The 17,426-nt window shown below is 38.6% G+C and overlaps 1 protein-coding gene across 2 annotated transcripts in view; it reads right to left on the minus strand.

The window, feature by feature from the left end:
- The window catches only part of npr1a (natriuretic peptide receptor 1a), a 98,371-nt gene that overhangs the window by 11,094 nt on the left and 69,851 nt on the right, over positions 1 to 17,426 (minus strand). For both annotated transcript variants that reach the window (XM_017482439.3, XM_017482438.3), the window contains exons 6-14: positions 11,868 to 11,962; positions 11,632 to 11,767; positions 11,234 to 11,318; positions 5,788 to 5,908; positions 4,124 to 4,198; positions 3,782 to 3,859; positions 3,539 to 3,643; positions 3,191 to 3,262; positions 59 to 218 (exon numbers count right to left, since the gene is read on the minus strand). In XM_017482439.3, coding sequence (XP_017337928.1) covers positions 59 to 218; positions 3,191 to 3,262; positions 3,539 to 3,643; positions 3,782 to 3,859; positions 4,124 to 4,198; positions 5,788 to 5,908; positions 11,234 to 11,318; positions 11,632 to 11,767; positions 11,868 to 11,962 — 927 coding nt within the window. The remainder of the gene's footprint in view (positions 1 to 58; positions 219 to 3,190; positions 3,263 to 3,538; positions 3,644 to 3,781; positions 3,860 to 4,123; positions 4,199 to 5,787; positions 5,909 to 11,233; positions 11,319 to 11,631; positions 11,768 to 11,867; positions 11,963 to 17,426) is intronic.

A 17,426-nucleotide genomic window follows, 5' to 3' on the forward strand; every position in this document is an offset into this window, starting at 1 on the left:
TCCTCTATCATTATGTGTTCGCTCAGTCGCAGATTTTTACTCATCGCTGCGTTCTCACGTGCGTAGTAAGCGTATGTGTCCTCGGAGCTGTTCTCGTTGCGGAAGCTGGCCAGCCCGTAGTCTGTGATCTTCAGCACGAAGCGGCTGTCCACCACGCAGTTGGAGGACTTCAGATTGCCATGAGAGACGATCACGCTGTTATGGAGGAATGACATGCCCTGTGTGGACAAGAGACTATATTATTATTATGCCTGCAAAATGCAACGAATCTGAAAAGTCCTGCTCTAATCACGCCTTATGAATATTTCACATAACAGACCGCTCAGTAGACGGCGTCTGTCATGCTCATGAATCACTTGAATTATTTACATGATTCATTTTTCATGACTAGTTCCCTAATGAATTATTATTCTGCATTATTAATGCTATTAAGGCTCACAGTAATTGTTGGGATTTTATCACCATCTGGGCAATTTAAAGAATACTGTAGAATTCTTTACTGAGGCCAAGCCTCCTGTTCCGACTTCCTGCATTTCCCGCACCTTTCCTACTTCCTGTTTTCTTACCACTTGAAGCCTCCCCTCGATGCCCCTCGTCATTATCTCGACTTGTTTTCTTGCCATCTTGTTAACACTGTGTTACACTGCTAGTCCAAAGATTTTCAACATGTCCATTACTGGCAAGTAAATAAGGCAAAAAAATTACGTCCGACCAAAGCGCGTAGCTCAGAATTTCCCAACTTTAGCTAGGAAAAAAACAAAGGAAATGCCCCCATCGACTCGGAATTCATACTCGGAAAGGTGAGAGGGTCTCCTCGACCCTGACGCCATGTCGACAAGCCATCAACAGTAAAAACGTATCACGTCACGACTTTAAATGACTTTATAGCGGTATATACTTTGGATCAATCAACACAGATACGTTAGTTGGTTAAATCTATCCGAAACACGGACCATACAGTTTGATGTTTTGGAAAGTAAATACATCATAACCTTACGTAGCTAGTGTGCTGCTAACAAAAGTGTGCTTTCATGGAGACATCCACGGTTTTTTCTCTTTTTTTTTACCACTTTGTAGCTCAAACGTGCCAAGCTCAAAAGATTCACAAGTTCAGACTTCCATAAGTGGTCCATCAAATACATCATTCTTTTCATTTCAGGGCTTTAGCTTTAATCGTACGCACTCTCTCAAACGAGTGTTTTATTAAAGGCGAGAGCATTTGTTTAGTGAAGCGGTTAATGTAAGAAACTTAAGACCAAGTTCAATTCTGCAATCAGATATGTTTTACAGGAACTAGTCTTCTGATGTATATTTGTACTGGTGTGTGTGTGTGTGTATAGATAAACGGTGTGTATCCCGACCTGTAAGCTGCCCCTTGGGCAGTACTCAGTGAGGATACAGATGTTTGGAGCATCTATGCAGGCGCCAATAAATCTCGTCAGGTGTTCATTCTGAACATCACGCATCTGTAAGTAACTTAAGACCAAGTTCAATTCAATTCAATTGAATTTTACCTGTGTAGCGCGTTTAACGATGGACGTCGTCTCAAAGCAGCTTTACAGAAACATATAAACACAGGATACGGATTTTAAGTGTGTGAATTTATCCCTATTGAGCGAGCCGGTGGTGACGGTGGTGAGGAAAAACTCCCTAAGGTGATAGAGGAAGAAACCTTGAGAGGAAGCAGACTCAGAAGGGAACCCGTCCTCATCTGGGTAACGACGGATAGAGTGAACGTAAAAGAAAGCTCATGATGGTTTTATATGAAGTCTGTTTGTTGAACTAGTCCACTGTTCACTAAAGGAGACCTGAGTGCAGAACTGTATGTAGTAATTGCAGTCCTAAGATCATCGCAGCAACCGTAGTCCCAGCAACCACAGCGAGAACGTCCATGTGGAATTGAGGTCCAAAACCATTTCCATGCTACTTCAAGCGGTACCATCCTCAGCAGTCTCCAGGCTTCCAGTAAAATCTCAACTCACCTATTAAACTTATTTCTTACTAAAATTTTCAAAGTCTAGACTAAATGTATGAATAAATATGATTAAGCCCATTCCTTGAAGTTCAACCAAACTCTGGCAGTGTATACAGGGAGGGATTTTTTTTTTTTTTTTTTTTTTTTTAGTAAAACCATGTTTCCTAGTGTTTCCTGTTCCTGCGTTCTTTCATGTTTCCCATTTCCAGCTTCCTGAGTTTCTCCTGTTTCTAGTACCCTTGTTTTGAATTCCCATGAAAACTATGTTAAGTTTTTGCTCTTGGCCTGGGTTTTGGATTAACAACAGTGCGTATTGGTGTTTTAAATCCGGCTGCTTTGACAGAGTCTCTGTTTTTACATACCTGACCTCACATATATGACACATGTGGATGAATGGGCCGTATCAGGACTTTACAATGGTCAGAATGAGGGATAACATCAAATTCTGTTCCAAGATACCAACTCTACCGCCACAGCGTCCATCCCTGCATCAGTGTCTACAGATTTCTACGTTTCTGATATTTTTCTTTCTCTTAGCTGACACTGTAGAGATAAAGATCAATTTACAGTGACTACGTTTACACGGACAGCGGTAATCTAATTATTGACCTTATTCTGAATAAAACAATATTGTGATTAAGGTGTTTACATGAGTCGCTTTTAGAATATTCCTTTCGTGGGCTGCGTCCCAAACCGCGTACTTACCTACTATATAGTAGCCGTAATACATGTATTTCCCCGACTATATAGTAGGTAAGTACGCGGTTTGGGACGCAGCCGTGCTCTCGTTTGCCGTCAAGCGGTCGAGCGCTGCCGTGTGTGAACGTGTCCTGTCGCACAATGCGGTGAAAACTCCCACACGACGTTAATAGTGTGATTAAGGTGTGTACATGTCTGTAACGCGACTAAAACAGGAATACTCCACACGTCTTAATTCCATTTGTGTTTACTTCGAGTATGACTTTAATCGGATTAAGGATCATCAATAATCTCTGTTCACATGCTAGTTTCTTAATCTGAGTATCGTCTTAATCGGGTTCATATCGGATTATTGTTGTCCGTGTAAACGTACTGAGTGAGACATCATGATGCACAGCATTTCACGTCCCTCCGTTGGGGTCCTCGTTCTCAAAATAACCGGTTTAAGATCAACGATCGATAATAACATAAACAAGATTTAACAGCTTTAAAAGTGTCATAGTGTAACGAACTCACTTTGACAATGTCATTGATCAGAGAATACCGGAACATCCAGTCCAGTGTAATACTCTCAAGCTCCATGAGGTCCTGTAGGGTACACACACACACACACACACACACACACACACACCACTTTAATTATAGCCGGACCCACAGTGAATGTACTAACATGGTAGGTTATATGAAGGACAAAGTTAAATGGGATTCACACACACACACACACACACACACACACACACACACACACTTCAATTCCTCTCCCACAAGCTCTGTAATCAGATATGTTTTACAGGAACTAGTCTTCTGATGTATATTTGTACTGGTGTGTGTGTGTGTGTATAGATAAACGGTGTGTATCCCGACCTGTAAGCTGCCCCTTGGGCAGTACTCAGTGAGGATACAGATGTTTGGAGCATCTATGCAGGCGCCAATAAATCTCGTCAGGTGTTCATTCTGAACATCACGCATCTGTGAGTACAGGAGAGAAGATCAATCCCTCCTCAGCACGACTCTGTATCCCGGACCTCCATCCTCTCGCAGAATGTCACATATAATAATTTACGGCAAAAGTCCCACAGCAGAGGGGGGCAGTACAGGCACACTTACATGTTTGAGTTCAAACAGCACCGTCCTGGTAAGCTCGATGCGCTTCTTGTTTATATACTTAATGGCTGTTATGTTTCCCTGCAGAGAGAAAAAAGCAAACCATATTAAGTTTCCTCTCGGTTGAATCATTTATATCATATTCCCTGAACTATACTATTACTATATTGTCATAACCTTTTTATGACTGAAACAAATGAAGGATGAATACACATGGGCTCGTACCATGAGGTACTGAAAAGCTGTCATGTTGGGTTTTTCCATGGTTATCATAACCTAATTTGAACCCTTGTGTATTCTATCATCTTTCCGAAAAAAAAACAGACCCAAAAAAAGCTCTCGTACCTTGTAGTAACAGGTCTTGGCATAAATCTGAACATTTCCCTCCATGGTTAGCAGTGAGCCATAATTGGAGCCTCTCTGTAGGGAGGAAATTGAGTAACAGATCACTGAGGATTTCTGGCACATAGTCTAACCCTTATTCACTACTTAGCACTGATCATCCCTTGATTTTTTTTCTTAAATGTACAGCCACGTAACTTACAGGAAAGTAATAATGCAAAATGCTGAGGATACAGTATGTGTACTGACACATAGTGAACATGCCTGGAAATCCTCCACATGGCATGTGGGAGTGTAACTAAGAAACGGAGGCAATGACATGGGTGTACAGTGTACTCGTTCTCTGTCATTTTGAAAACAAAAGATATTGTACAATCGAGATTTTTCTCAACAGTTTTTTGTTGTTGTTGTTGCTTCAAGACAATACATATTACAAAACCCCCTTGTGCTTCTCTTTTGCTTGTTTTTAGTCATCTCAGATGAAATTTTCGAATAAGGAATAACCTGGCTGTGGTGCCAGGAATTACTGCAAGCATTACGCACAAGAAGATTAGAATAAAGACCGCTGTCATGGATTTACCGGAAAGGATTCTGGACTACAGTTTCCCAGAAGCCACTGCACCGCACAGCATTATCATCATCATCATCATCATCATCATCACATGACCACCTGGACCTGATTCTCACTCACTTAACGAGTACACCTATGTGTATGAAGCCACGGTTTGCACCGCACTACTAGTCTTGCGTTTGTCTTTCGTTGCTGTCTTTGTTTTCATGGTCTTTCTTGATGCTTGATTCCTAAAAAAGCCGAGTGCATTTATTTATTTATTTATTTATTTTAAAAAGTGCTCTTTTTTTTTAAATAGGAAGAAGGCGACAACAGTAAAGGTGGATGAGATACGAAAAAAAATAAATCAGCAGGTGCTACCATTTAAAAATATTTTAATCACAAAAAATAGTCATTTCTATTATATTCATTTCTGAATATGTGAATCCAATTTTTATCATTATATTATTATCAGTTATCATTATTTATCATTATAAACATCTTAAACAGGTAAGAGCCTGTATAACTCTGACTTGTACTCCCAACTCGTCTCTGTTCCGTCTGAGATGAACTGCAGTGGGGGGTTTTAAAAAAATATATTTAGATGAATGAATATTTGATTTCTAGACTTAACATTGTGAAAGAAGTAGAAATAATAAAATATGAATGAATATTTGTATTGAAAAAAGCTGTTAAGTTATGAAAATATTAATGAGTGAAAAATGTATTTCTTACATTATGGAACACATTATTGTGTGGTAAGGAAAAACAGTTAAAATAATAATAATAATTAAAAAAAAAAAAAACTGTTTCTATGTTTTCCCATATTTTTTGGACAAAAAGAAATGTAGAAACACCATATACACGGACCCACTTAAATCACCTCTATGATCCATATTTATAGCTAATACACCAATATTGAAAAAAATACACCTCTCTTTCAATTTACTAGCTTTCACTGAAAAGCAAGAAAGCCCAGTAATGTTAAGCATAAAAGTTGTATAAGAAATATATCATTTTCAATTAAACGTTTGCATTGAGTGTTGTAAAGGTTCAACACAGTCGTTCAACTTGACAAGACAGTGAACTCTGTCAGTGTGTGTGTGTGTGTCCTCACCATTGATAGTGTCAATCTGCTGCATGTCCTACGCAACGTTTTCTCCAGGTTATTAATCTGAATGTCCTCCCAGAACACTCTCCACAGCTGTGCTGCTAATTCATTCTCCAACTTCACCTTTCTGAAGGACAGAACGCGTGGGTGAGCGAGACACAGCGAGTGAACGTAAAGGACAGGGAGAACCATAAACGACAATGAGACACAGGAATAAGTGTGTAGAGATGGAAGATAAAAAAAGAACATGGCGCGAATGGACCTAACAGATCTAACGTTCTCAGAGTATTAGGGCATTCGGATATTTTGAGTTCATACTGACTCTATTTAAAGAGAAGAAAAATAAAGAAAAATTCCAATTCCTCCAAGAGCCTTCAGTCAAACTCGGTAGCAAAAAAAACCTCCATTTCCGCTGCCAGACATCACATTTCCCAAAATATCAAAGCTACAAAGTTATCTTTGTGTTTAACGAGAATGCTTCTACCCCTCATCACTCAGAGGAGAAGTTCTTTATTGAAAAGTCTCAGGAGGTTTAATGGTGGTTCTTGCCTGTGTTTCATTTACTGTAGGTAACGGCTTACTTAAATTTCTCCTAAAATTCTTTGAGAGACTTTGAATGAACCGACATGAGGTTGTTCTGATTATTGGAGTCAAAACAAAGAGAAAGGATTTGACCACACAATTTCCCAGGCATAAAGCAAATGCTTTAACACTGCACTATGGGAAAACTGACACTATGAAATAAATGTGTCATTACGTAATAAAATTGTCATTACGAAAGAAATGTCATTACGTAATAAAATTGTCATTACGAAAGAAATGTCATTACATAATAAATGTCATTACGTAATAAATGTGCCATTATGTAATAAATGTCATTAGGTAATAAATGTCATTACGAAATAAATGTCATTACGTAATTAATGTCATTACGTAATAAATGTGTCATTATGAAATAAATGTCATTAGGTAATAAATGTCATTACGAAATAAATGTCAATACGTAATTAATGTCATTACGTAATAAATGTGTCATTATGTAATAAATGCCATTATGAAATAAATATCATTACGAAATAAATGTGTCATTACGAAATAAATGTGTCATTACATAATAAATGTCATTACGTAATAAATGTCTTTATGAAATAAATGGCATTACGTAATAAAAGTGTCATTACGAAATAAGTCATTACGTAATAAAAGTGTCATTACGAAGTAAAAGTGTGATTACGAAATAAAAGTGTCATTTTTGTAATGTGTCACTGTATAATAAAAGTGTCTTTAATAAAGGTGTCACTATTTAATGAAAGTGTCACTGTGCAATAAAAGTGTCATTATGAAATAACTGTCATTGTGTAACAAAAGTGTCATTATGAAACGTGTCATCATGAATGAAAAGCATCATTGTGAAATACGTCATTATGAAACCATTGCGTCATTATGAAATAAAAGTGCCATTATGAAATAAAAGTGCCATTATGAATTGAAAAAAGCCATTTTAGAATAAAACCTGTTATTATAAATAGAAATAGAAACGGAAGTGTTGCAACGTTATTGTGAAAATAAGCATTGTGAAATAATATTTTACAATAATGAGTTCAGTATCATTTATTTATTTATCGACCCGTTCATATATGTATTGCTACATTAACTTTAGTAATTATTTATATAATAAACATATTGTATTTATTAAACTTAGACTGCATTGCATTCCATACATCACCATCTGAGAATTTATTCTTTTAAAATTATTTTAATAAATAATAGCCAAAAAGTTTGACATTTTATCGGTCTGGTCGTCCTGCAAACAGTGATAACACTCCAGGGCAAAGTTTTATGATAAATCCAATTTTTTCAGGTTTTTCGAAGGAGAAGAATCTGGGCTCAGTCCCGGATGATTAACTACAACTACGACTAAAATAATAGCTGGAATACAGAATACTAGGCATCTAGTGTACTTTTCTTCAGATCTACTTACAAATGCTAGCATGTAAAAAAGTACACCAAAAACACTCCTCTCTTAAATATACTTACACATGATAGTATGTCAGAATTGGGATTCTGGGAATGTCTAAAGTATGAGGGTTTTTTTTTTTGTAGTTTATGCTACAATTTCCTAATTGGTTAATTATCTTATCTTATTTACTGTTGCTCTCGCTAAGCTAGGTTTGAATTCTCCTCATAAAGGTTTATGAGTGGAAACAAAATAAAGTGCAGAGTCAAAACAAACATGGATACTGTTCACAAACAGCTACAACCTGCTCCTTGTGTGGTGCTCCGAAGTACGTTTTAGTGAGTCAGTATGTACTACAATCAATATCTTTTTCTCAATGACAGAAAGAGAGTGTACACATGTTAGCAGTAGCATTCATTGTAAACACTACTGACATTTATGAAAGTCTATATAAATCATCATTAACATGGAGATTGATAGGTGTGTACTTGGATATATCTCTAATGAAAGTGTTTTTTTTTTTTTTTTTTTTAAATCAATAGACTTGTATATGTCAAGGCTTATTAGCTGAAGAAAGGAAAGATCAATGTAATGTCAGCGACTCGGTGTCGAGACAAAAATGTAGGTTGCAGATAAAAAAACATTTTGTAGAGAAAGACTAACGAGTGATCAAGGCCATATGTCATTGATTACATTTTGTCACTGTAATCGTCAGTTTAACCAATAATTTGATTTATACCTCAGGGATTTTGAATTCTCAAATCTGATTGGTCAGAGCTACATAATCTCAGATTTAAAAAAAAAAAAAAAAGTGTGTTGTTATTTAACAGGGAACATTTTTAAATTGTTGATATGGCGACGTTTTCTGTGAGGAGACGTTTATTTAATGGAAGGAGTCTCCAGCGTCAGTCAGTACGATTTCTGCCTCAGTAAAGTCTTCAGATTATCAAGTAGGCTGTATTAATTTCACACTCCTTGCAGAATTCACATAAAGCTTGAGTCAAAGTGGCATTTTGTCTCACAAGTCCTACGAAATGACTTTAGTTATGAAATAGTTATGAAATATCTTCCAACTATTTCACCAGTCTATTAAATTTCACTTTTAAAGCTGGGCCATTATCTCTGAATGTGTGTGTGTGTGTGTGTGTGTGTGTGTGTGTGTGTGCACAGTAATGTCTGAGGTTAATGGAATGAAGCAGCCAGTCTGCCTGTTTACTATTTCTGGAAGAAATGCTGTATACTTCTAATTTTAAAGGACGGGAATGATTGATGCGCAGTAACTGCGTGACATTAGCATGTTTGCATCGATACTTCAGGATATCTGTAACGCAGTTCACGTCTAATCACAGGCACACGTTCAACACAGCACTAGTTTAAAAGGAGTTGAAGAGCATGACGTTTATAGTAATATTTATAAAAGGCTAACAAATAAATCGTTAATGTCGCAGAAACAGTGTTTATAAAACATTATAATCACCAATACCAAGTACATTATGCCTTAGTTTATTACTGCTTTGTGTTTAATCATAGAAATACTGAAGACCAAACCTGATAAAGTTCTCGGTCAAGTTCTTCAGAAGGATTGAATGATTTCCCGATAATCTCTCTGGTATAATTAATTAATTGAAGAAAACGACAACAAAAAATCACGATAGTTGTCACAACGCACTATACAGTGCTGCTTGGTCTCTCTGGTATTGGTGATCTAACATGTTATGAACACTACGTATAATATATCATGCTAACAGTTCGTAATGCATAAGAACGCACGCATTTTCATAAATATTTACAACGATGAGTTTCATACCTCACGAATGCATTGTACCATGATATGAATGTGCTCATAGTTCATCACAAGTGTGACGTTCATAGAAAGCGTTACCAAAAACTCAATACTTAGTACTGAAGGATAAATACACAAAGATGCATAAGAGAAATAAGCAATGAAAACCAATCGTCACTTTCCGACGGAGATTTACAAGCTTAAGAGATTTGCACTAGAAGTGACACGATAGCGCTTTTCTTTTCTGACGCTCATGCTGAAAACATTTTTACAACTACTAAGTTTTACCACGGGCAATTTTTAATCGAGACACTTCATTTAAGACAACCATCTATAACGATCATACACTCAGACTCCTCAAATGCTCTATTATACAACAGCTAGTTACGGTCCATTAATTCGATTGGATGACTGGCGCTCTAAGAGTGCTTATATTTACTACAACCGCACTGGGACGTTTCGCCCGTCTGTGTTCGTCACGAAAAAAATGCCACTTCCTAGTTCGAAACGGTCACAGCAGTATTGTTAGTGACATCATCAGCTGACACGGCAAAAGATATTGTTCAGGAATATAACTTTTGACTTAAAATATGAAAGCTCATCAGGCTTTTCTCCAGAAGCAAATGTAACAGAAATCAACTTTGAGCTAGCTAGCTAGCCAGCTAGCCGATATTCTATAAAGGTGGGCGTGGCTTCTTCGGGATTTATTTCCGCTAGCAGAGCATTTGTCCGAAATGTCGGTTACTCTATATTAATTTCTTCTTTATAGAACTGCTTAATATTTTCTAAGCAATACTGCACTCGCAGTTATACGGTGATAGTGAATTTCGGCACGGCTGGGATTAGGTACAATACTTGATACGCAGTGTAATCACACTCTTGCTCATGCGATATTGCTTAATTACAATATAGGAAAAATTACTTTGATGCGAATACACTGTTTTTGCTGAAAAAAAGAAAAACAAACAGACATAAATATCAGTGCAAATTGTGTTGCTCTTATGGTAACTTGGGTGGTTAATGTTATTACCATGTGACCTACATTATGTCACGTTACTTCACATTTCGTTGTGCTACAAGAAATTCTGATTTTTTTCAGGCTAGATTTGTTACAGAATTAGATTTTTTCTATTAATATTTTATTTCTCCTGGATAGGGCTGTGCGATAAGACCATAGAAAAATGTCTATCGATAGATATCGACAGTTTATCGGCTAAATCGCCGATGTTCCCGATTTACGTCACCGAGGTCGGAGTTAGGAGCCTATTCATGCCTAATTCTATAAATACATTTTCACGTATCTAATATTTCACGTTAGAAAACATTATATTTAGACTGTGGAAACGAAGTACGAATGTATTATGTCCGTAACAATGCATGCTTTTTTCGAAGACGAGTCTATTTTCTCTAGCACACTCTTGTTCCTCAGTCTGAAAATAACCTCTGGGATTCAACAATATGGAGAAGGAAATGGAAGAGGAAGGAGGTAGAAGAAGAAAAGAACATTTTTTTTTTTTTTTTTTTTTAGAATTATGGGACACGAGAGAGAAGACTACAGGTGTTTAAATGGTTTGGATGAGAATGTGTTGGAAAAATGGACAATTACAGGAACAAAGAAACACAGAGAGAAAGACAAGGGAGTGATAATGAGGATAAATGAGGGGTCAAAGTGGAGAAACAATATTAGAAGCTGCAAACAGTGTTTAACTGACCTGTAGATGAAGACCGTGACAGTGACGATGATGATGAAGATGAAGCACACCACTATCGAGATCATCTGATGCATTGTGACCGTTTCTGAAATAAAGACAAAAAATATGCAGATTTGTCTATATATATATATATATATATATATATATATATATATATATATATATATATGTATGTCTATATACATGTATGTCTCTCTCTCTCTCTATGTATCTATCTATCTATCGATCTATATATATATATATATATATATATATATATATATATATATATATATAGAGAGAGAGAGAGTCTGTTTTCCTTTACTAATACATCAAAATGAGTTTATTTAAGTGCACATGCTAAATAAGCAGCTACTGAGTGGATTTTGCAGTGAAGGAGGGGTTCTAGTGCTGCTTACTGGCCACACAGGAAGGATTGTCGTTCTTAAAGCCACAAACTGGGATGTCAGGAGGAGGAACGCCTTTCAGCCAGTGCACCTTCATCCCCGGCTCAGGAATCATCTGCTTCAAACTGCTGTTATACACTGACACGATCTGCGATAAACACACGTACACACATCACACGAAATTCAGCACAACGTTCAGGACAATATGACCGCTGAATGGAAAGATCCTTGCTTTAAAATGAAGCTACCTGATAAACTCCAGTGTCAGTGTCAGTCATGTCCCAGAGAGCAAAATCGATTTCTCGGTTGCCCTCTTTATCCATCTCCACCAGCCCTGTGACACCTGTTAGAAATAAGAAGATATCTTCTCTGTCCAACTCACGGATCAGTATACCGATATGGCAGACGGACAAATGCGAAACAAACGTGAACGGAACAGGTCTGAGAAAAATGAACACCGAAAGCCTAATTATCTGCACTACATTTATGTTTACATTTATGGCAGATGCCTTTATCCAGAGTGACACACATTTGTCACATTTATACAATTTGAGGGGAAAGGGCCTTGGTCAAGGGCTGCGATTTGAACTCACACCATTCTGGCCTTCTCGCACTAAGCAATACAAGTCTTGCACTTCATCCAGCATCAAATCACACACTCGCTCTTCCTCTGCACTTCCATATGGAGAACATATGCTAATAATATGGGGAGATCAGGGAGTTTAATGCCGCAGCAGGCGGCAGTGGAGCTGCTTTCATACTTTTGCCAGTACTCAATATTCCTCTCATTTGTCTGTAAATAGAACTATGCTGAAGGCCCGGCAGTAGAACATATTGGTAGTAGGAGTGTGTATGAATGATTTAATGAGTTGCTATAATATGATTTATGATATGTCTATATCGGTGCAGTTCAGTGTGATGTATTGTGTTTCCATCCATCCATTTTCTGTTCCGCTTATCCTGCACAGGGTCGCAGGGAGCCTATCTCATGGGACTCAGGGCACAAGATGGGGTACACCCTGGACGGGGTGCCAACCCATCACAGGGAACAATTTGGACAAGCCAATCAGTCTTGCGAATGCTACAATGCATGTCTTTGGACTGTAGGAGGACACCAGAGTACCCAGGTGAAACCCCTGAAGAACAGCAAGAAGACTCAGTGCGGAGGTGGGAATCGAACACCCAATCCTGGAGGTGGGAGGCCAACGTGCTAACCACTAAGCCACCAGTGTTACTGCAAAAACAAAAAAAAAATAAAAGCGGATTTTTGAAAGCTATGGCAACCACAGATTTCGAAACACACTACTGACACCAATTTAGCACTGGACTGGAAGCACAACAGCGAATCCCAGCTCACCAGCCTGCTGCTCTCTGTCAATGATCTGGTTATATAAATAAATATTACACAAATCCTCAAAAGCGCAAAGCTGATGGTGAGACAGACACACTCACAGCTGCACTGCCCCAATCAATCACTGCATTTTTACTGCTTTGTAAAACACACACAGCCACAAATAATGCACACACTGATCTGTATGTCCATTAGCTAGGCTGAGATGTATCAGTGCTGAAACCTGATGCCTAGCGCGCGCACGCGTGTGTGTGTGTGTGTGTGAGTGTAAAATCCTCTCTTCAGGGTAATGACCCAATGTCCCAAATAACCACCACATGGCAACACAGAGATGAGTTATCATTTGGACAAGACCTTCTTTAATCTTTTCAACCTCATTTCAGCTCTATTTCTAAATGAACTTACCTCAGATGCAGCTTAAGCGTACACTGAAGCATGTCTGGTCCACGTTTGCTAACCGACTCGAGCATTATTGCTAGCGTTGATCATTCTTACCTAACAGACATACCATACGTTCTGGACCATACACGGCTTTGGAGAACCAGATAAACCATAAATTCTGTCTGTTTTGTTTTGCTTTGTTTTGTACTCAGCTAGGTAACTCTGTTAGCATAGCACATACTGTGATATCATTACCGTTAGCATATCACACAGCTACATGTCTGTCAGCTAAGAATTTAGCCTACAGGTTGGTGAACTCTGCTTGGCAAAACAACTGTGATTTTGTTTACTGAAGCATGAAAATCCCTCTTAGCTGCTGCTAAAAACACTAATAAGCAACTAATAAAACACTTGAGGATGTGCTGTTATAACTTGAACAGTGACATGGTGTGATGTGGTCTGACGAGTTACTTTTAGCACTTTCCAAAAAAACCCCCCCCAAAAACGGTCAGTGATTTGTTTATTAAAAAACGACTCGTACTTTTCATCCATTTTATAGTTATGTTGTAGAGTGTCCATGAAACAAGTTAGTTCCTGTTACATAACATTTATAGTTATTCGTTTAGCGGACGCTTTTATCCAAAAGCGTCTTCCAAATGAGGAAATACAAGCAAAGCGATATATCAAGCGGAGAACAACACGAGTAGTGCTACAAGTGAGTGCGCAGAGTAGAGGCGTAAGAGCCAGAGTAAATTTATTTATTTATTTATTTGTTTATTTAAATAAGGTGGGGTTGGCATTTTAGAGGTTAGTTACGTGCTCACGGAAGAGGCGGGTCTTTGGCAGTTTTTTGAAGATAGTGACAGATTCTGTGGTCCAGACTGAGGTTGGACGTTCACTCCACCACTGATTGACGGTCAGTTTGAAGGTTCTGGAAAGGGGCCTTGAGCCGCGCTGTTATTACTCTTATTACTTAAGTTATAGCAGCTGCAATCAGTCGTTCCTTGAACGTAATAAGATTTTTGAACGTTAGAAAGGCCTGAGGCTGGAGACTCCTTCGGAAAATGCGAAACAGATGTTTTACACGAAAGCATACATGTATCGCAAAACGTTTTTAAACCTGCTGATAGGGTCTGCCATTCAAGTCCCTGTGAATGAGCTGTTGCTATAGAAACGATAATGTATTACAGCGAGTGCATTAATACAAACTTGCGATTTGCTTTCAGCTGGAACTGAACATCTTTGTGTTCTGCACAAAACACCTTCTGACCAATCAGAATAAAGAAATCGACAGTGGTATAAATAGACCTATTACATTTATTCCAATGCACTGATTATGCTGTACAAGATCGCGTATAGTGGTGAAAGTATGGTAAGTGATACAGTGTGCACTGTATATTATCACTAGAATATTACCACCTCTTCTTGCGCGCGTGCCCGTGTCAAGCATTTCCTGTTCAGTGGTTGACTTTTCGATAATCCACACCGAACCCCGCCTCACACACATACACGCAAACAGTAGCTCACATGTAGATAAACTATAACAAACCCGATCCACTGAATAAACCTGACGTGACTCATTCATCCTGACACGAGACATCCTTGGCATGTCGGCCCTGAGAGGTAGCTTTATGTTGAGAGTCGTGACATTAAATTGACTGGGTTGATTTGCTGCCTTTCTCTTCCATTATGTTTTTCCACATAATACCATGTTCAGCACTAAAATACAGCCTGTCTTCCATCCCTGCGAGTTCAAGCATCACTCCACGGCTACGTTCCTTCACTGGCTACCTATATATTTGCTTCAATTGGCGTTAAACCCCCGATGCTTGCCCACGAAGCCAAAAATGGAAAATTCTATCCGCTTTCCATCTTAAAAACGAGACTGAAAGTGAACTTTTTCAACAAGCATTTGAACGACCATGAAGCACGCACGTTAAAAGCTGTTACGTATTTGCTTGTGTATCAGATATGACTCGTAATTAAGTCAGGATCAAGATCCTATCAGTTAGGATAAAGATGTTCAAGATGTTAATTCCTTGACGTCGAGTTCGAGTATAAAATGCTGATAATGCAACAGCCAGCCATAACCGAAAGCGAAAAAAATCGCTCCGTGTTCTCTGGGTGAGAGAAATGGCATGCTCTCTCTCCTGTCAATCACAGTGACAACAGCCGATTGTGGCCATCTGTCAGTTTGTGTATGCGGAAGAGGGCGGACAGCATGAGCAGCAGTTTAGAAAGATGCTATTGGCTGGCGTTGCTATCGGCTTCACGCGTCTCGAAGGATTCGAGTGTTAGTGTTCACACTCTTTGGCTGGTAGCTATTATATGATCGAGAAGTTAGCTAGTGGGTGGGAATTGGCAAGAAAATGATCAAACACGGAGCAACTTTAAAGATCCCTAGCAATCGGGTTTTGGGGCCATTAAAATGGGCTCGCTGGCTAAAAGGGATTGTCACTCCATGCAGTAGGATGATGTTTGACCCTAAAAATGTTGTTTGAACAATGCTAAGTTTTGTACCTGGCAACTCCTTTCTTTCATTATTGCTCTATTTGCTGTAAAGATTCTGTCCATAACCCACCGACCTCTAAGTATTAAAACTAAATAAATGGATTATGTGCCATGCAGTTATATTAATACGTGTGGTGTATACATGTTATATACAGCATGTACCGTATAGCATTTTCAAACAAACTGAATTTCTGTTTTATTATATACACACAAACGCAAGATACAATAAGCTGAACTCAACCACAGACCTCTGCAGCCGAATGCATCATTTACGAATGTACCTAATGACCTTATACAGCTTATACTTGCGCATTATTGCATTCAAGGTTTATGACCGACTAAAGCAAAGCATTCCCTAAAGCAGAAAACTGCTATAGACGTTGAAAAACATAACTTAAGTAGTTACATAACGGAACCACGTAGGAATTTAATACCAGAACTAATAAAAGGAAGATGGCAGCGGAAAACATATTTGCGCTCTAAAAACATCCAACTTACAATATATAAAGCCTGTAAAATCGTAGTACTGGGAAACAGCAACATCTGAATGTCACGAATGGGGCATTGTGGGTAACAGTCCAGGCATGGGAAGGACAGAAGGAGTTTGCTGGGGTGTGGGAATGGGTGCGAGTCAGTACTCTCAGTCCAAGCCCAGCTCACAAGGGATATGAACATAACGGCAGATCTGAAATCTTCGCCTTTATACACTTCCGAGTTATCATTTTTGCGTTGAAGAATTTATTTTTGCCGCATGTATTAAAATAGCAACTTCCTGTGCAAGCTTAAGTGATGTACTCATGTGGGTAATGATCATTAATGCACAGTGCTGCAATCCCCAGTGACAAACAGCGATCATTTCAGGATAGGTCACTAGGAAACGGGTTTAATGTCGTGACACGCAGTCCGCAGATCTCAGGACTGCCCGTGTGCCACTGCTGTGCCTGCCGAATTAATCAAGTAAATAAGTACGTTTTATTTATATAGCACGTTTAACACAGCAAGGCTGACCAGAGTAAGAAAAGTAAAATAGAAAACAGAATAAAACCAAATAAATAAAGACAATAGGCAATAGTAAAAATGAGATTAAAACGCCTGGGAGAAGAGAGAAGCGTTCAGCCTCGTTTTATAAATGATAATTGAGGGTGCAAGGCGGATATACACTGGCAACCGATTCCATAAACGCGGGGCGGCGACTGAAAACGCTCAATCCGGCTTAGTTTTTAAACAACATCGAGGGACATGCGAAAGAAACCTATCAGAAGATCGTAGAAATCTGCTGGATGGACGTGGTGTGAGAAGATCTTTGAGATAAGAAGGAGCTTGATCATTAAGAGTTTTAAAGACAAACGACAGAATCCTAAAATGGACCGGGAGCCGATGGAGCGATGTTAAAACTGGGGTGACACGATCATATTTCTTTGCCCTGGTTAACAGCCTTACAGCTGCGTAATGAAACCATCTGGAGAATTAACCATCGTGTTAATCCATGAACACATCACAGATTCTCTATTGGGAGACGGCCATATGTGGTGAATCTTTGCTAGAAACAAGCGATTTGCTGGTT

This window comes from Ictalurus punctatus, chromosome 12, assembly GCF_001660625.3.
Source record: "Ictalurus punctatus breed USDA103 chromosome 12, Coco_2.0, whole genome shotgun sequence".
NCBI classification, from domain to species: Eukaryota; Metazoa; Chordata; class Actinopteri; order Siluriformes; family Ictaluridae; genus Ictalurus; species Ictalurus punctatus.